The sequence below is a fragment of the Pezoporus flaviventris genome, unplaced genomic scaffold (genome assembly GCF_033815535.1).
Source record: "Pezoporus flaviventris isolate CSIRO_AGI_PZ_B2104156 unplaced genomic scaffold, CSIRO_AGI_Pfla_v1 ptg000013l, whole genome shotgun sequence".
Taxonomy (NCBI): Eukaryota; Metazoa; Chordata; class Aves; order Psittaciformes; family Psittacidae; genus Pezoporus; species Pezoporus flaviventris.
The window spans coordinates 16,259,868-16,279,286 of NW_026892561.1; the positions used below are offsets into that span (position 1 = coordinate 16,259,868).

The 19,419-nt window shown below is 46.9% G+C and overlaps 2 protein-coding genes across 4 annotated transcripts in view; both read left to right on the top strand.

The window, feature by feature from the left end:
* The window catches only part of REG4 (regenerating family member 4), a 126,680-nt gene that overhangs the window by 28,980 nt on the left and 78,281 nt on the right, over positions 1-19,419 (top strand). The gene's annotated exons all lie outside the window — the stretch shown is intronic.
* NOTCH2 (notch receptor 2) overlaps positions 4,966-19,419 on the top strand; it is an 88,162-nt gene continuing 73,708 nt past the window's right edge. For 2 of the 3 annotated variants that reach the window (XR_009743100.1, XM_061451809.1), the window contains exons 1-2: positions 4,966-5,192; positions 15,115-15,196. Coding sequence is in view for 2 of the 3 variants with exons in the window: in XM_061451809.1 (XP_061307793.1) it covers positions 5,111-5,192; positions 15,115-15,196 (164 nt within the window). In the remaining variant the exon portion in view is untranslated. The remainder of the gene's footprint in view (positions 5,193-15,114; positions 15,197-19,419) is intronic. The other variant, XM_061451808.1, reaches the window with a different exon arrangement.

The following is a 19,419-nucleotide window of genomic DNA, read 5'->3' on the forward strand; positions in this document are numbered from 1 at the left end:
TTGGCCTGAGCTTTTGGGGGGGTTCCTGGAGTCTGGCTGCTCTTGAGCCCCTGCAGACAGCACCCAGGAGAGGTGGAGTATGACCTCTCCACTGCAGATGCCTCTGCTTCCTCTGACCAGCTCCCCACAAATGTCCTTGGTTCCGATTCCCCTTGGGCTGCCATACCACCTCCCCTCCTTCCTTACCCCTTGACTTGCGCACTGTTTGGGTCCCATGCAGGCACAGGGGTCCCTGGGATCTGCCTGGGGCTGTACGCACAGCACTGAGCCTTGCAGCGTCTTGCGTAGCTGCTCCTGGCTGGCTGCAGTCACACCTGAGCTCACAAACCTGCTGGAGGGGATAAAGCAGAATATGGGGAGTCCCCGCTCCCCCTGCCCACCCCAGCAGGCTGCCAGACCTCTGCCATGCTTTCTCTGTCTGACAGCTGCATGGAGGAGCCCAGCGTCGTCTTGAATCATGGCTCAGAAACCCCCCTGTGGCTGAACCCTAGCACTCTGCACAGAGATGATAAACCTGCTTCTTCTGCTACTGCTTTTCCTTTTCTTTCCCCCTGCATCGCACCAGCAGCACCCTGGCCCTGCGGGTGCTCCCCGGTATGCTCTACTTCCCTGGCATGCTGCCTGCGCTCACTGGAAGTGGGACTCCCCAGCCCTGTCGCAACACAGCACCCAGAGTGGAAAGTGCACCCTCCCCCTTGCCTGTGGCTACAGCCCCTGAAAATGGCAGCAGACATAGGATTTGCATAGAGGAGCATAACTAAATGTGCTTGCTGGAGCCATGGTGACCCCCAAGTTCCCCACACCAGGACCTGCATGGGTACCCAGGGGACTGGAGCCTGCAGGACCTGGTGTGTATCTCCCCAGGACCTTTCCTGGTCCTACATGTCTCTCATGCACAGCCATGACTACAGCTACAATGGCATCTTGACCCCAGCACCCACTTCGGGAGTGGAGGGGACCATCAAGGTGAAAGGGAACATGGGTGGCTTCTGATTCAGCATGGGATGGGAGCAGGCTGCACAGAGCAGCGTGAGGCTCCCACCCGGTGCCAGAAGGGTTGTAACAGCACCGCCAGGGACTGAGGCTGCACTCTGGGTCCCATAGCAGTAGAAAGAAGCCTCTGTTTGGCTTTCCTGTGCCCCTGCCTGCAAAGGGATCACAGGTGATGGGGGCCATGCCTGGGTGGGCAGCCCACAGCAAGAGGTGCCCAGAGGGGTGGCTTGCATGGGCCATACATGAGCTAGGAGAGGAGTGGGGTTCTTGTCTGCTGCAAATCACCACTGTAGCTCTCCCATGGCTGCTGGTCAAGAGGGAGAACTGCATGGTTTCATGTGTATAGCTGGTCATGGCTACACACCCAAAAAAGGCAACTGAAGGATGGACCCAAGCAGTGCTGAGCAGCTGCCCCTTCCTTGAGTCGTGGCCATATCACCACACCAGCCATCACTACAGCACTGCTGCTACCTGAAGGGTGACCACAGATCAGTGAATTCTTGCTCCATCGCATGCCCAGAGCCAGGAGCATTTGGGAGCTTCACAGCCATCCTTTACATCAGACCAACTTTGGTAAAAGCTGCACAGCTCTGTCTGCAATATAAATACTCAAGGGGCTGCTGAGAACTAGGGCAGCGGCAGAGGAAGCAGACGGTACGAATTCCCCAGGCGATTAAGCAGGGCAACAGAGGCAGGGTACCCAGCTCATTCCTGCAGGGCTTGATGCAGGAATGCCTTTGCACTTCTCTGCTTCGCTTTAAGAGGAGACTAGCTGTCAGGTAAGGTAATCGTGGTGTAAGCCAAGTCATGTGAATGTTAAGAGTTAGCAGATGAGCTACAGGACAAGCTATTTGTAGTGCAAGCACAAGGCTGCCAGCCCTGAGGATTTTACTGGACGCCTCTCTCCCTCCTATTTTTCTTAAGCCTCTTGGCTGCTGACATCCTGTGACTATGAAATACCCTCAGCTTCCATTTTAACGGCATTCCAGCTCTCCTATTTGCAAAAGAAAAAGCTGGGATATATGACTCAAGTGTTTCCTAAGGATGCCCAGACCATGGGCAGGTAAAAATGAGGCAACAATTAACTGGGTGTGTAAAATGCTAGGATGAAAGGCAAGCGTTTGGGTGTGGGCTGAGCCTGAACCGGCAGCAATGTCACTAAATGGTTATTGCAAGAAAACACAATTTATTCTGAGAAAGCCAATGCAAAGCTCGTGAAACCAGCGGCTCCCCCAAGGTGAGGGACAGAGAAGTGCCGCACCGCCCTCTGACCAGGTACAGACACCCAGCAAGCACCTAGAGTGTTTAAATACATTTTGCTTTCCGTCAGGAGAGCTGAGGGGAGCACAGCAGAGCCCCGGGGCACATCTCTGCCTGGCAGCATCCTCCCGGTTGCAGAGCAATGAGGCACGTAGGGCGTGGGGAGGTGCTGTCCCTTCCGGAGCGGTGTGCAAGACGCCCTCATCCCCTTTCACCACCGTCTGCAGAGATCAGCCACTCGGCATCACCCAGGGAGACCCTACTGAATGGGGGGACCTGGACCCTAACGTCGCTGGTGACAGCTCAAGGGACGGTTTTGAAGCAGCAGGGCAGGAAACCTGAAGAGCGCTGGGGCTGGAGAGCAGTCTGCAGATGCTGAGATCAAAATGAGTATGGTACTGCTCTGCCGAGCAGGCAACCAAGATCATTGCAGGCTGAGACTCCTACCATGAGAGGGCTTGATCTCCCTGCCTTTGTCAGCCAAAGTGCCAGGATTTTGCTAATTGCTGGGGCTGTTGAACTAGCAATGCTGTGGATATGGAGTCTGTTCAGCTCTCCTAATCCCTCAACTGGCATCGCTTCCAGTGCCAGAGTGCACCCAGCCCTCTGCCAGACATCAGCACCCTGTCCACCTCCCCTTGCCACTCCAGGCAGCCAGGGCTCGCTTCCTGCCCCTGGGCAAGACACTCTGTAGGTAAATGGGGCAAGGCATAGTGGAAACCAGATGGAAACTATGGAAAACCTTGCCAGAGCCCTCCAGTTCCAGATGGTTGCTGGCCATCTCTTGGTGCGAAACTGTAGGGCTAGAGGGTCACTTCTGCTGGCAGGTGGCCTGCGTGTGATCACCTTTGCTTGTTTCTGTACAGTGGTGTTAATGGGACTGTAATGAGGTGCATAAGATGAAGCAACACTGAAACATATTTTTAACTCCTCTGAAAACAGCTTATTTCTTAATGACAAACCCGTGGGAATGATGGGGAACTAATCGAGGAGCTTAGGCATGGGGACGTGCCCCTGTCCCCTTTCCAGTCTGCCCTGCACATTCCCTCCTGGCATAGGTAACCCGCCTGGCCAGAGCAAGCTGGCCTGGCCTTCCCAGCTGCAAAATCTGCTTTGCCAGCCCAGGTCCAGCCTCAGCCAGCCTCTGTCACACAGAGGGCCTGCTGGTGTCTGCTCTCACATCTTTTTTCTTGACAGCCGCTGCGGGATGCTTTTCTTCTTGAGCTTCTGAGCCCATGTGCACCCACAAGAGCAGGGTCCAGATGAAGAGGTGGGAGCAATCAGCAGGTTCTCACAGGTTACTGCAGGAGCAAGGTGATACCTTCCCTCATTCGGGCTGGATTCCCCTGATGACCTTCATGTGTCAGGTGGAGCTGGTTGGCCTCATGGCAGCTTCCAAGAGCTGCACTGGGGACCTCAGAGACTGTTGCTGTGCCAGGGGTCAGTAACTTGTGCTCAGCTAAAGCAAAACATAGGTAGTAGAGGACCAGCCTCTTCAAGGGCAGGGACAATAAGTAATGTTCAGCACCGACAGGAGCTGGAAATGGTAGCTTTTGGTGAAACAACAGAATTCATCCTGAATTAGCTTCATTTAGGAGAGCACCCCCAAGTTCTCCTTGTTCCAGTCACATTCCTGCTTGTCCCTCAACTCCCAGCTGGGATTCATGATCATTTTAACTCAAGGTTTGGTCACCACTACCCACCATTTTATATGTGGAAAGCTTTGGGCATGTTGGGGGTCTGGCCTTCACTTCAGCAGGTGAGGAGCTGCAGGGAGGGAGGTGTGCCAAGAGCAGTGCCATGGGATGGCCATGTGGCTGTGAGGCATCAGTCTGCCCACAAGTGGCTGTAGGAGCGGCAATGGGAACTTCTGGCAGCTGTGCAGGATGCCAAGGGATTTATCGCTCAGGTTGCATTGGCATACCAGTAAAAAATCATGGTGATGGTAGGGCACTGACCATCCATCTCCTTGCTTGCGAGGAGCTCTGGGATCTGGTGAACTACAGGGGGAAAACAGTGAGGTTTATTCATTGCCTCCTCCCTACCCCAAACCCAGCACAATCCTGCCTTCACGAGCCAGTCTGCCATGTCAGCACCGCACACAAAGGGCTCTTAGTCCGCAGGGAGCCGAAGCCACGGCAGAAGGATTTTTAACGCTTTAAATGATGGCTGAGGACAAGGAGGAATCTTGAGGTTGAATTCAGCTGCTGCCCTTCCAAGACCTCTTCCGTGGGAACCCGTGTGTGGTCCTGGGCTCCGGCAGCATGGGGCCGAGAGGTGGGGTGGCAAGCTCTCACACCGCTTCCCACGGGGCGAGACTCCCCCTGCCGATGCTGTTGTGGGGCTTCCCTTCCCACCGGTACTTGCCCTTAGGCAACGCTGGGGCCTGCACCCCAGCCTGAACACAGGGCGGGCAGCGCCCCGGCAGCACCTCAGGCGGAACACTCCGCTGTCCTCCCCGTGAGCACCCGCTGCCGCTATCGCCACCCTACAGGGGCGACACATATTTCCCTTGCCCGCCATCTCTTGTCCCCGCTGCCCTCAATCCCCCAGCCCCAGTGTCCTCCAGCCCCCTCCCCAATGCTCCTCGTCCCGGTGCCCTTTCTTCTCCGCCCCAGACCCTCGCCGCCGCAGCCCCCTCCCGCTCCTGGCCCGGCCCGGCCCGGCCCCGCCCCGCGTTCCGGGGTCGGGCGCCCCCTGGCGGCAGTCGGTTGGAGCGGGGCGCGGCACGGCACGGCGGAGGAAGCGGGGGATGTGTGCCTGAGCCGTGTCCCTCCGCGCGGGCAGCCGTCGGCGCCATCGGTGGCTGCGTAGATCCTTCCGCGCCGTGCCAGTGGCGGCGTGAGCGGCAGTGGCCATGGCCCGGGGAGTGGGGCCAGCGCTCGTCGCTTTCCTCGGCCTGGTGCTGGCCGTGCTCAGCCGCGCCGAACCAGCGTCCGGTGAGTGACGGGGCGGCGGCAAGGGGCTGTGGGGGCCTATGGGGCTGAGGCGGTGCGCGGGAGGCTGAGGGGCTGCCCGGAGCCTCCCGCTGCCCGGCCCGCTGCCGCGGGGAGACCGGCGCCCCCTCCAGCGAGGCCAGGCCGGCTTCGGTGCCCCCTTCCTCGTGCCGCGAAGGGGGTGCGGGGGGGCGGCGGGGCCGCCGCAGGGTGTCATCGTGAGGGGTGGCCCCGCAGGGCCGCCGCCGCTTCCTGAGGAGTGGTGACCCCCGAACCGCGCCGCGGACCCGGGCAGGGGTTTGTGCGGGTCTGCCCGCCAAGCCGCAGCTCGGGGGGGCTCTGCAGCTCCGTGCGGGGCAGCGGGGGCCGCTCTCCCGTGGGAGCTCACGCGTAACGGAACGCTGGGGCGAAGTCAGTCGTCCCTCGCCGCAGTGCGTGGCAGTGATAGATGTGCTCTTGTAAAAGTGGCTCGAGTGCTTGAGGGGTTTGGTTTCAAAATACGAGGGAAATGGTTTACTGCTTTCCATCGCTCTGAATACCCATGCGTCGTGTTCGTTCCAGCCTCTTTGTTGAGGACATACCTGCACACACAGAAGGAATTTCTACATAATCTGCTTTAACTATTAATCGGTCCAGGCGTGAAGCCGTGTGTGCACCTCTGAGGAAATTGCTGCTTTTTGTCGCTGTTCTCTGTTGCGTGTTGGCATTCGCAAAATGTTTTACAACCAGGCTGGAGAACATGGTCCACAGCCTTAACTATTGGGTTCTGGTGGATTTCATGCTTCTCCCAACAGCAGCCCTGCTCCTAAAGCACTCGCAGCATTGCAGCTCTCAAGCACCAGCAGTCGTTGATTATTGTAGAATGGTTTGGGTTGGAAGGGACCTCGAAGCTCATCGCGTTCCAAGCCCCTGCCGTGGGCAGGGGTGCCTTTCACCAGACCGGGCTGCTCAAGCCCCATCCAACCTGGATTGCTTGTGTGACTTATCATTCTTTCTTCCTTTTTCCTGCCGAGAGGCTGGGTTGCACTTCAGATGACTCGTGAAGAGTGCAGCAATGGGAGAAAGTGGTAGTGGAAGTTGTTTAGTGTGTGACTGAGCGAGACACTGATAATTTCAGCAATTTTACTCTTTGTTATGGTTAGGAGTAGAAACTGCTGCCTGCAGTTTTGACCACTACTGCTGTTTTGGATATAGCGTCAATCAGTCTATCTGTTTTGGCTTTGAAATGGTCAGTATTTGTCTCCCAGGAGAAATAATGTTGCTTTTTTCTTTTTATTTGCTGTAACTCCCTCTGAAATCTGACTGACTTGGTTTTGCTAATGTGTTGCAAGAAGATGGTTGACGTTAAAAAAAACCCACCCAAAACAGCTATTCCCTGAGTGTCTTTTGGTCAGGTTTGCTCAAAAGGGACTGAGAAGATAAAAGATCTTTCAAGGGTAGATGCCTTAAAAGTTCAGAAATGTGCTTTCTTGGTAGGGTAGGGGTGTGGTGTATAGTAGGATTGTTATTTCTGGAAACAGCTTACACAGTCCAGTAAGACAACAAAATACCATTTTTTTTTTGCAAAGACTAAATGTCATTTCCACTTAGTTAACCTGTACTTTCATACCAGCATCTTATCAGCTTAATACTAGCCCTGCCATCTCCTTCTGTGACAGGGTTGAGAGGAGAAGTAACTGTGGTATCACTTGTCAGATTGACTGGGTAGGGATACCTACCTGGTCAGGGTCCTGCCATGCTGCAGAAGGTTTTGGCATTGTGGGTGAAACCTCTTCCCAGTTCTAAACAAAGGCTGGTTGGGTGAAGTTTCTTCCCAGTACTAAACAAAGGCTGGTTGTCAAGAGATGACAAATCTAGACTGAAAGTGACTCTGGTTGCTCGTGAGATACTGACCTGCCTCTGGTTCTTGGGAGTGGGAGCTGTGGCTTCAGTTAATGGGAAAGGTGAAGTCACCGAAAGGGTATTTTTCAGGTGCATATTCAACTGTCTTGATGCTCTTGTGCAAGAGAGGGCAGGTACCTGATGTCAGCCTTCTTGGTCAATAAATAGGAGGCTCCTGGATGCACTAAGCGCTATGGTTTGGACTACTCAACTCTGCCTCATCATGCAAGCCCAATGGTGTAGCAACTTGCTTTTCCAGTTGAGCCGTTTAGTTTTGCACAAGGCTGCAGTTGAAGGTGTAGTAAGCTGGGGTGGGGCAGCAACACCTGCGCTTTTGGTGTGGATACTCCTGATAATTGCTGTGAACATTTGCTCCTCTTCTCATCAGATAGCAGTGTGGAAAGCAGGAATCCTGGCTAGTAAAGCCCACCCTAATTACCTACTGTCATGATTAACACTCGGGTTTTGCTAAGCCCAGCTTTGCCGGGCTGTCGTTGACTATCAGCCTGTATTTCTAACAGATTCCAGTGCATTTTTAATCTAGAGCAGCACAAAGGTAGTGTGCTGATGTGGACTGCAGTGTGAGATCTTTAGTATTCAAAAAGTGAAACTTTTGAGGACTTTGGGTAAAGCTGACAGTGCTGGTTTGCTTGATATGGATTTGCTTAAGGAAGAGCAAGTTTAACTTGATCTTTTGAAGGCTTTACTGCCTGTCAAATTTGTTCTTATCAAAGATGCTGATTTAGACTTTCTGAAGAGTGTGATGAGAATCTGACTCGCATCACTTCCTGCAGGGCATCACTTAGATTAGAAATACGTGAAGATCCTCTTGCTGATGTTCTCAGGACTTGAATCCTTGGGAAAAGAGAACTCGTGCCTCTGGTGGCATTTGGCATTTGAATCTCTTACAGTGGGTGGGTTTGGGTTTTGTCAGCTTCTACAGCTGTTTCCCTTCCTCCCTTTTTTTAAGGTGTCTTGCTGCTGTTGCAATAGGTGGGTAATTCTCTTTAGTATGCTCTGGTCCTGTTTGTCTTCTTCCGTTTCCAAAAGTGGTCCCTGTGCTGTCAGAGGGATCTGGTGACTGGGGCTTGAATGTGGGACAATGAGTAGGTGAAAAGCAGCAGCGGAGCTCTGGCAGCCTGTGTCTTCCGGGCTTGGGAGTCTTACTTAACAGCAAAAGCAGAGTCACAATTTGTAACTCCAGATGTAACATCGTTTCCTTTAAGTTTGTAATCTTGGCTAATGGTTGTGGAGGAGTGATGCAGTGATTAAGTCTCATCCCTCTTCTGGAACGTATAAAGGGAGATGTCATCCATATTGGGGGAAAAAAAGGGCTTCCCTAAGCATCTGTGCTTAAAAAGTCCTTTTGTGGTTGTTGTCTTAGTTTCTATGAATTCTGTCTGAAATTATCTTGCCAACAGAAGTCAAGAGCTGTCAGTGCTTGTATCGTTCTAAACACAGTCATCTGAGAGCTTCAGAAATAATTGTTCGTTCTGTTTAGAAAATAGTCTGTTCCTAGGGCACAAGTCCTTTTTTTAGCCTGCTATGAGGATGAGAAAAGAGCTTTGTATCTCAAAATGGCACGACGTCTGCTGTTTGTTCCATGCAGCAAGTCTTCATCTTGTTCCTCTGACCTCCCCCTGGATGGCTGTGGAAGCACTGCACAGCACAAGGAACAGGCTGGCGTTTCTGCGCAGCAATTGCTTAGTGCTCAGATTAATAAAGATTTAGTGCTGGAGAATGACGGAAGGCTTGGGAGAAGACGCGAGCATGGCTCCCGTCTGCCAGATTGCCATGGAAACACCAATACCTCTTTGGCTCTTTAATTGCCTTCCCTACATTTTTTGTGTTGAAAACTTTTTTTTTTTTTTTCCTTAACTAAATACTTTATGTGGCTGTTCTGGATTTCAGGGTTTTGGCTTTGTTGGGAGAACTGAAAATAGGAGAAGGCGGGAAACAGTAGCTGTGTAAGGAAATGGAGAATATGGTGACTGACACTTTGGAATTCTGTTACAAGTTCAGTGGGAATTCAATATATATTATAACTTGAGCTTTTATCAGCAGTTTTTCAACAGGAACAGTGTCATGTGAACTGTATCTGCATCTGATACAAATAACTGTCCTCCTGCAGCTTCCTGGGCCTAAGACCCTGATGACAGAAGGGCTTCAACTGTACCTCTGAATTTGCACAGCAGTTCCTAGCTCTGTTCTTAGGAGGCCTTCGTTTTTGCTCATTCCTGGGTGTTTGGGGGAGAGATTAGAAACATGATTGGGGAGCATGCAGTTTGTGTATCTCAACTTAATGCAGTCAGATTTGTCATTGCTATTCTCAAATTCAGAAAAACTTGGTGAATTTCTAAAGCAAAGTTTCTCCTTCTTACAAACTTGTTCTTCTGAAATCCACTCTTTTTTTATGCTGGTCTAGAGAAATCAGCATAGGAAACCAGTTTAGATATTGGGGTTTTCTCTCCCAGAAGGTAGAGGATGTTGGCTGACTGCCTTCACGCTCCTCTGAGCTCTGCTTAGCTTCTCAGTTGGTAAGTTTTGCACTATCCAATTGATTTCAGGCTTTTGTGTGTAAAAACAGTGGAGATGTCTTAATAATCTGATTAAAGCATTTTTACCTTATGGACTATTTTCATGCCTTGTCTACAAGCTTTGTCCTTAACTACTGCTGTCTGAAGGGCAAACTGGTCAGCTTGCTTAAATTCCACAAATGTTAATGTTTTCTAAATATGAGCTGAATATAAGTCACTATAATTTTTTTCAATGTAAGGATTTATATTCGTTTGCTTCCTCAACCCACTGTGTGACTGCCATGGGGTGATCTGTTCTTCAGAAAAAAAAGAAAAAGCTATTTTCATATTTCAGCTAGCACTTATTTACTAGTGGGTTCTTCCCTGGTACATAATCTCACTGGAACCATAATCTGTTGAGGTTAGTGAATAGCGTAATTAGTCCTTTGTGGTTTCCCTCCAAATTTGGTTATCTTCTCTCCATATGTGCAGTGCTTCTTATTCCTTACCACCTTTTTCAGCAGCTGTTTGTGTGCTGTGAGGTGCTGCTGCAGAAGGATTTTGTCCCTTTCTGCATGTTGAGGACCTGCTGTTCTTCCTTCAGGATTACACCACATGTTTCAGCATTTTCTCTTAGCTGCTTTTTTCATGCTCTGTTTTTCCTGAAGGGAATCAGAAGCTGTTTTTCACTCCCTTGGAATTTGAGACCCCTTGATTTGTAATGTAGCATGGGGTTTCTGACTATGCTGATGATCGTCCTCTTCAGAGCTGATCCACCTTTGGCAAGCAACCTGAGCTTGTGCAAGGATTCCACATGCATCCTGTGTTGCTTCTGTTTGAGAGCTTTGAATCTTTTTTCCTCCTTTCTCTTCATGTAGAATGGGTAACACAGTTGAGATGACAGGCTGTTTCTCATTAATGTCAGTCAAGGCAGAAAATCCACTGACTACTAGGTTATTGAAACCTATTTTGTCCTTTAGTTTTCTTTCTAGTCTTTAAGGTATCTTGAGCCTGACTTTTCTTCTATGTTCAGGAAGGTTGTTTTCCACCCTTTCCCACAAGAAAGCTTTTGAACCTATGGAGACGTTTCAGCCAATGTGATAGAGGTCTGTGTTCTTGCAAGATACTGCGTTTTTATGGACTTAATGGAAAATTCATGGACAGAAAGATGAGAGAGAGACCCATATAGTGTCCTCCCAAGGAGAAAGCTGCATCAACAGCTCAGCAGTGTTCTCTGCCAGCAGAGTTCTCTGCCAGTCTTCCCTTATATAAAGTAAAACTTTTGGTCAGGCCCTGTAGCTTCTTAGATGCAGGATAATCAACCACAAAGCAACAGGAAATCAGCTTTGTAATGTCTCTTCCTCAGACCATTAATTGTTTTGGTATTCTGCATTTTTATTTCTGCTTGCCTTTTTCTGAACTTGTGAGTGAGGAGTTTATTGGAGTTACTTTCCTTTTAGCATTTATAACAAAGCCCTTTCAGATTTTCTCTGGTTATGGCTTTGTTTCCCTGTAGCAGCCTTCTCCCTGAAAAGCTGAAGTCTCACACATCTTCTAATCTTAATCCTTCACTATTTCTTTTAATTTTCTAGCCTAGAAAGTATCTGAATATAGAGTGGGTAGGTGAAGTATAGAAACCAAATCACAGCTTCCCCATCATCTTGGCATTCTAAAGAACAATGGTGCAGGAGCACAACTTTTCCTCTTAGATTTGGTTTAACTGTCTCCTAGCCAAAACAACAGTGAAATTGTACTCCAGTTAAGCATGAGCTTTGGATTTGGATGTTGAGAATCGCAGCAGCTCCTATAGTGTTTCTGTGAGTAACACTTTCTGCTTGTGTTCATTTTACAGCAGTGGCTACTTGTTTTCCCCTCTGGCTTTGGGAAATAGTCCTGGTAGGCTAGTTAAACATCAGGTTAGTATTTGTTTCTAAATGAAGGCATGTGCAAGGATTTGTATAAAAGATAGGCTAGGTAGTATAGCTAAAAACATTAATCTCACGTGCACTTAAAGCCCTCATCCAGGAAGTTTTTCAAACTTGGCTACAACATATGCTAGAAACTGGGGCCACCACCTTCCATAAGTGGTGGCCTGCACACTTTAGTAGAAGTCTGCCTTTTGATAATTGTGAGGAGTTTCCTAGTATTCCCATATTCAGCCCAAAGGGACTGACTGCACATGAAAAAGCTGTGGGATTTCCCCTTGAAGACCTGCTGGCATACTGGAGCGAGCCTTTCACTGTGCCAGAGTGCGAGGACTTGATACATCGCTGTTCATGCTTGTCGTGGGCTAACCCAGCTTCTGATAGTCTTGGTAATTTTGGCAAGCTAGAACAAGTCCAGAAAACAACAAATAATTCCTTATGGCTGGTTTTTAAAACACAGAAGAAAACTGTTGAAAGCAGCCTGTAACTCAAAGCCTTGACAGTGTGCTGATGCTATCTATCTATATATGGCTTATAGAAAAGTGGCCTTATCTTTTCAAGACAAGGCTGTGTTCTCTCATGCTGTGCACACCAAAGTGTTTCCAGTTAACATAATGGGTGTAAGGAGACATTTTTAATGGTGGCTGAGGTAGAAGTTAAAGTTTCTGATACTATTAACTCCTGAGCACAACATGGTAGGATAGCAGAAAAGTAGCTTTTGAAGTAATTCATGTTGAAATGCTTCAGTTTTGTATGCATTATGAAATTCTTAAAGATATCGTGAAATACCGGAAGACAGTGCTTTGTGCACAGAAATGCTAATTTTACTGTGAGAACTGTAGTCTTCAGTCTCCCTTGTGATTTCTTTCTTTAAAGAAAAGCAGTCATGTTACTTTTTAATACTCATTTTAATATAAAATATGGTTACATTTACATGCACTTCAACTTTCGTTGCTTTTCAATGTATTTCTGTTCGGCCTGTTTTAGTCTTAAGCTGAAAGAGTACAAGAGTAATTTTGCTTTTGTTTTTTTCCAGCTTCTTTCACTTGTAAATTACTATATACAAAGTATGTTTTTAGCTGCCCTCATTGCCCCATTCACCGTGTGCCTCTGTTAAAGAATTCTAAGGACTAGTAGTGGTTTAATGACCTGCTAAACAGCAGTTCAAGGCAAGAATAATTTGTCAAAAAGCAGGAGAAAATTAATCATTACTTTGCTAAAGCCTCTCTACTCTCTCTGTGTTTGGCCTGTTCAGCCAAACAGGAATCACTGATTCGGATCCTTACTGTGACCCTGAAAGCCATCATCCTCTTGTTCCCCTCAATGCAGTTATGCTGCATGTTTTTGGCCAAATGCTAGTTAAGCTTTTACTGTGTGGGTTACAAAATCAACTGACTGCTCAGTTCTCACTGGGTACATGAGTACTTGAAGAGTTTACAAAATTGTGTTTGAAAGCATGGGCACAAAAGAAATAATCCCCTGAGTATTTGCTCCACTGGCTTGATTGGTGTGAAAAGAATGAGCATTCAAGGTAGTAAGATGAGAATGCGAAGTCTGCTTCCCTTTCTGGTTCTCTGAAGTGTGGTAAGGCTTGTTTTAACCTTCCTCTGTTTCCCTGGGGTACCATAGGAGGTAAGAGCAGTCTGAATCGTTACAGGTTCTTTTGCAGTTTCTCTTGAACACACTGTAACTCAACCGTGCTAACTGGAGTTAATCTCTGTTGTGAAAACAAGCTGCTGTAGTGTTAGACAGAAGCAGATGAAATTTGGAGTCGAAGTCTTGCAGATGTTGCCATGAAATGGGGTGAAAATTCAGACAGGTGCAAATCAGTGTGTGTTTGACTGCTGTGGGAGGGAATGCCATGCAAAATCTGTGTTAATATTTCTGTCGCTTGGTAACCCTGACCTCAGGGGTTATCTGAAAGGGGCTCAGAGTGGAATTTTGTTCATTTCCCGAGAGCTCTGCAGAAGCAGCTCCATCCAAGTGCCCCCTTTTCAGAAATCAAGTTAACAGAAACAGCTGTACTCATATTGTGGGAAATACTGATAATTTTCTTGGGCAACTGTGTTTAGTTTAACTGTATTCTGTGTAGGGATTGCAAGTGTGAAATGCTCCTATAGTACCTTATAGTGCACGTGACGTGTTTGCATGCTCCAGGGTTATTGAGAAATAACACTTCAAGCCCTGGATAGCAGTAACTGGAGTCTATTCCAAGTGGTCTAATTGCTGGACTGAATTTGGGCTGGTTGCAGGGGAAAGCTTAGTGGAACTGATGAGTTAACTCTTTTGTTTCTGAGCCCTATTCCTTAGTCGCCAGTACATAAACTTTGGTGGTGGTTTGGACCATTTTCTTCCCTGATGCCCCTTGCTGAATTTGTATTGAAAATGTAATACCTCTTGAGGAAAGGAAAGCTGTCCTTAAAAACCAAAAAGGCTATCTGCCCTTCAGCAGCTGGTACTCAAGTAGGCAATTTACATGGCTGGATGTCATTGATGCCTCTAGCTGCCTTTAAGACTGATTACGGGTCCTATTTCCATAATGGCTCAGAAGTGTGTGTGTTTGAGGGCCAGGAGACAGAACTGGAAGCTGGGAAGAGCTAGATTTCTCAATACATTTGTAAGTTTAGGATAGAGCCCAGATCTTCTGGTTCTGAGAGCTTTTATCCACTAGTTTGGTGTTATTCAAATGGCAGGCTGTGGTCTAGGACAGCTGGCTAAATTTTTGTGGTTCTAGAGTGCCTTCTGCTCCTGCAGCTTTTCCATAGTTATCACCCTTCTGCTCACTTCAGAAATAGCTGTGGTGTGCTCCTTCAGGTCCCCGTGAAGAGACGAACCACATGTCAAGAGCTGATGAGAAAGAGATCCCACCAGAGCTTCCAGTAGACTTGGATAAAAATTGACCAGCCTGAACTGTATCATACCTAATACCTTTTTTAAAATGTATCACCAAAAATGTCAGTTTGAGCTACAGAGTATCTCCTCCTTAGAAATAACAAATTCTTTGCTGAAAGTCTTTAACATATCTGATGTTTTCACTTACTCCTAAATACAGTCTAGACTGAAATCAGAGTGCTACAACAGTAATGATGTTGCAGCAAATTCTGGATTGCTAGAAATGTACAGTAGGTGAGATTGTGAGGGACAGATGCTCCTGTTTCAGTGCCAAGTGTCCCTAAAGATGGTAGAAAAGAAGGAAAGATTTGAGACAAAATATTTTTAAAGAAGACTTAGGAGTAGTTGCCTCTTATTTTGGTGAATTTCGGTCTAGAATTTTGATCTGAAGGTAGCCATTGGTGACATTTAAGACAAAATACACAAGTGCTGATATGAATGTAGAAACTACTGCATGCTTTGCTTTGAAAATCTACCTAAAAGAAATTCTAAAAACATTTAGTTGCCTGATGAGCCAATCTGTATTTTATTCTTCTTTGAGTCTGGCTCTTGTGATGCTGCCAGAGATTAAATGAAACTCTGTGATAATATCTTTGTTTCTGTTCCAGACATACAAAATTTTCTGCTATAAGATTTTAGTTCCTCAAAATATGCTAATGAAGCTTTGACTTAACATGTATGGCTACTGATTTGACTCTCATTTCCTTTCAGCTTTACAGTGTATGGATGATTCCAGGCCATGTGTTAATGAGGGAAAGTGCATTCCGTATCAGAATGGTACAGGATATTGCAAGTAAGTTTGTTTACTACATCTACAGTAAATAGATTATTTTCTAAACCTTGTTTAGTTCATCAGTTTAAGTTGTGCCATTTTCTAGCATGCTAAATCCCTCTTAATGCCAACATTCTTTAAATATTAGTGAATTTTGTCCTGTTGATTTAGCTTGCCTAACACACAGCTCAGCTCGTCACCCTTTCCTATACAGCCATCTTCCCTAGCCACAGCATTTAGATCTTTCTATTAATGTGTTACATAAAACTGAATATACTCAAATTGCACCTGTGGCACACAAAGGGGAAATCATAATCGAATCTGAAGTTCTTCTCAGTTTCAAATCGATACCTGATGTGCAGAAAGGCCATATAAAGGCAAATATGTAACTTGTTATTCCCTGTTGGGTTTTTTAATTAAAATTTTCAACTATTACTGCTTCCTGGTCTTTCCCTTTCCCTGTCTTTATACTGTTGTCAACAGAAACAAGCTGCCTTTCTGAAAAGAAAGCTGGAACTTTTCCTGCTTTTCACCTATATTTTAAGACTGAAACAAGAAATGGTTTGATGTTAGTAGCCTTTTTGACATAAGCATGTTAGTCTGGAGCCAAAGAATATGGGTCACAATGGAGATAGTAAACAAGACGGTTATTGATGTTGCTGCTGCTTGTGCCTTCTTAGGGATGTGTTCTCCGACTTGCACATTCCTCTTAACCATGTTTTAGATTGCTTTAAAAAAAAAAAAAGTTGGTTCAGTACTTGTAGTTCAGTCCAGATCTTGACACATTTCCCTTATCACAGTCTCAGCTTTGACCACACTTATATTTTTTAAGCATACAGAGTTATTTGTAATTCTAATGTTGCCTTCTTCCTTTTTGTGCAAAGACTTCTTGCAGGTCTTAAGCCAACTCCTCCTTCAAGTAACAGCTCAGTCCCTTTGCAGGTGCCAGAGTAATTGGAAAGGCTAATAGAGGCCTCTATACAGAGATTGGTCTGTGTCTGTTTTCTAGTTCTGGCTCAAGAACACTTTTTTTGCAGAAAGGAAGGTAAAAATTGCAGAAAAAAAACCTCAGTTGTGGAGACTCTGCCTTTAGCAGGCTGATTCTTAGCATCCTGTTTTGAACTTTTTTTTTTTTTTTTCCTTTCTTGCACTATGAGGAACTCTGAATAGGGGAACTTTTTATCTAGTGTAGTAATCTAAATGACTTTCTGAATGTTTGATGGCTTTAAGAGCAGAAATGTTTTGTTCAGTAAACTGAGCTTATTACTAAAGGAAGTGCCTTGGCTTCTAGCTCTGGAGGATCACTCACTGATTAGCTAAATCTCCACCCCTTCCACTTTTCTCAAGTTATCTGCAGTACTTCCTCTGCTGGGCAATAAGTTGTTATAATAGGTTGTCTTCCTCTTTCTGTACCTTCTCTGGGCCAAGTTGTTTGTTGTAGTGTGTGGTCAGTCCATCTAGCTGATCTTGCTGTCTGTAAGAAACAGGTGAACAGCTGAGGGAGAGCCTGCATCAGCTATAATAAGATGTGATGCACAAAACATGAGTAACATAAGCACCAATAAGCAAAGCATCTAGCCTAGCTATTTGGCAAAGCAGCAAGTGATAGCTTAGCTTTGAAACAGCTTTCTTTGTCAGAAAATCATGTAGCATCTACTCCAGTGAAAGAGAGATCTTTATTATGGTGCATCTGGCCCCTGTTATAGAACGGTGATTGTGACCTTTGTAAGGAAGTTGGAGTTGGATCTTTATCAGACTGCTCTTTTAAACACCCTTTAAGTAGCTCCGTTCCCCTGGTGACACTGCTGGTCCATGGCTGTAATTTTGTGCACTGCTTGATAGAATCACTGACCTTCTTTGACCTTGATTTTATATTTGGAAATTACACATTCCTGTGTTTGAGCCTTCCAAGGTCAGAATTTTTGTTTGAGATCTTTGTGCGCCCATTCAGTGACCAGCATGGTGAGGACATACAGCCATATTCCTTGGAATAAGGTCTATCTGCAGCAGTAATACAGAGGACTCATTCTTCCAATCTTTCTGGGTCCTGCTTTGACAAAAGGCAGTTTCAGTTTGGGGTTTGGCTTTGTGTTGCACTATGGTGGTGGCTTGTTGTTGTTATGTGTGTGTGTCCCCCCACCCCCCCAGCATCTCTAGCCAGTATGTTGTACATTGAGGTGCTAAGCATGGAGGAGTCTTCTTGCATGCTCTCATATCCAGCAGAGAAGCAGGGTAGCAGTTGCTTGTTGCTTAATGCTAATTGTGAGCATCACAGGAAAACCCTTTCTTATCTCCCTGTTGCTGGATGACTAGGAAAGTAGTAGCTTATAGAGTCTGCTCTATAAGTCACTGCTAACTTAGGGTAATTCTGCAGTCACAGGCAGGCTAGGAAGGCATGGATAGAATCAGAGATTCTATGGGTTAGGGTTGGAAAGGACCTTAAGATCATCTAGTTCCAACCTCCTGCCCTGGGCAGGGACACCTCACACTGCGCCGTGTCCAGCCTGGCTTTGAACGCTGCCAGGGATACAGCATTTACCACTTGTTTGGGCAACCTGTTCCAGTGCCTCACCACCGTTACAGTAAAGAACTTCTTCCTTATACCTAACCTGAACTTCCCCTATTTAAGTGTAAACCCCATTATCCCTTGTCCTATCACTGCAGTCCCTGATGAAGAGTCCCTCCCCAGCATCCTTGTAGACCCCCTTCAGATACTGGAAGGCTGCTATGGTGTTTTAAGAACAGGTATAGCATAGATTTAGCAACACTGCTCACTGTTTTCTGAGTGCAAGAGTCTGCTGCAGATGGGTGCAGGATTCTCTCTGTGTTTGATGTGGGGCAGCAGGGCCCTGAAGCAGAGGGTTTCCCTATGTTTGGCAGCTGTGGCACCTCCCAGCTTCCCTTCAGTGCCCCAGTAACAGGGAACAGAAGCAAAACTGCCAGGGAAACAAGCAGAAGTGAGAAGGAAGGGAGTTTGGGGTAGGGGTGCTTCAAGATTTAGGGAGGAAACTGGGCTTTGCTACTTCTTGTGCTTTGCAGGCTTTAAAGATTGGATTTTTGACCTTAGCATTGTTGTATATTGTTTTTCCAGAAGGGATATCAGTACCTCTGTATGAACCAAAGTACTACTTTAACACCAGTGTCTTTTGTCTGGTCCTGATGATAAAAATAAAAAGGACTGGCAACCATGGCCTGTTTGCAGTTCCTAGTCAGATGAGACTGCTGAAGTAGGCTGATGCCAAAAGGACAGTCTCCTTCAGCACATCCTTTCATGCCCAAAGCTGTCATGGTTTGTGCAGCTGTGTGTTTGCTTCTGTGCCTCTTCAGTCAGCAACATTTTTATGACCATGTGCAGAAATCTCTGCACAATTTACATTGTATGATACAGTTTTTACCTCTTATCTGCAGAGTGGCAACAAGAGGACCACAAAGCATGCTAAACTCCAAGCAGTAACATCTTGGCAGTAAGGGGCTTCTTTCCCAATTTTAACCCCCTGTACCTCCAACCCCTTTGCCAGGTTTTTGACCTAACTTTCTAGCTGGATCTTTATAAATTAATTTTAACTTGGGTTTAAGAAGACTTCTGTGGCTGAAGGCAAGATCTTAGACTGCAGAACTGCTTCTGAGTCTGCAGGCAAGCATCTTCTCAGGATCTGTCCTGAGACTAATCACTCTTAGACCAGTCAATGGGGAATACCCATAGGAGACCTTATAGCAGGATGAGGCCTGAGAGTTTTCCAGAAGAAGCTAAATGCACAAGTTGTCCCTTTCTGAGAATGGGCTGCCCTTTCCCGTTTCCTTCTGTCTCCTTTCAGAGTTAAAGGAGACCCTTGAGATGAGGGCAGAGAGGAAAGGGGAGAGTACATACACGTTTAGCTTCAAATCTGGGAACAGAGTGGTGATCTGAGTTACTCAGTTAAAATTTTCTGTTGTGCAGACCAAAAAGCTCTTCAGAGATCTGATGGTCAGAAAAAGCTGTACCGAACCTTCCCTGTTGAGACTTGGATAAGGGTACTGTGGGATGTTATGTTGTAGAAGCACTTTCTGTAGACTAGAAACAATAGCTGTGTACTGCTTTAAACGCAGAACAGAGAGGCCGTCCCATCCCATAGTTTGCATTCAAAGTATGACGCATAAATGGGAGCCTTGAGACATGGGAAGGAGCGTTTGTAAAACTAACCAGAGAATCCTGTTCTCCCTCCTGAGAGGAGGTGTAGGTGTGGGAGTCAGAACCCGGGAGCCAG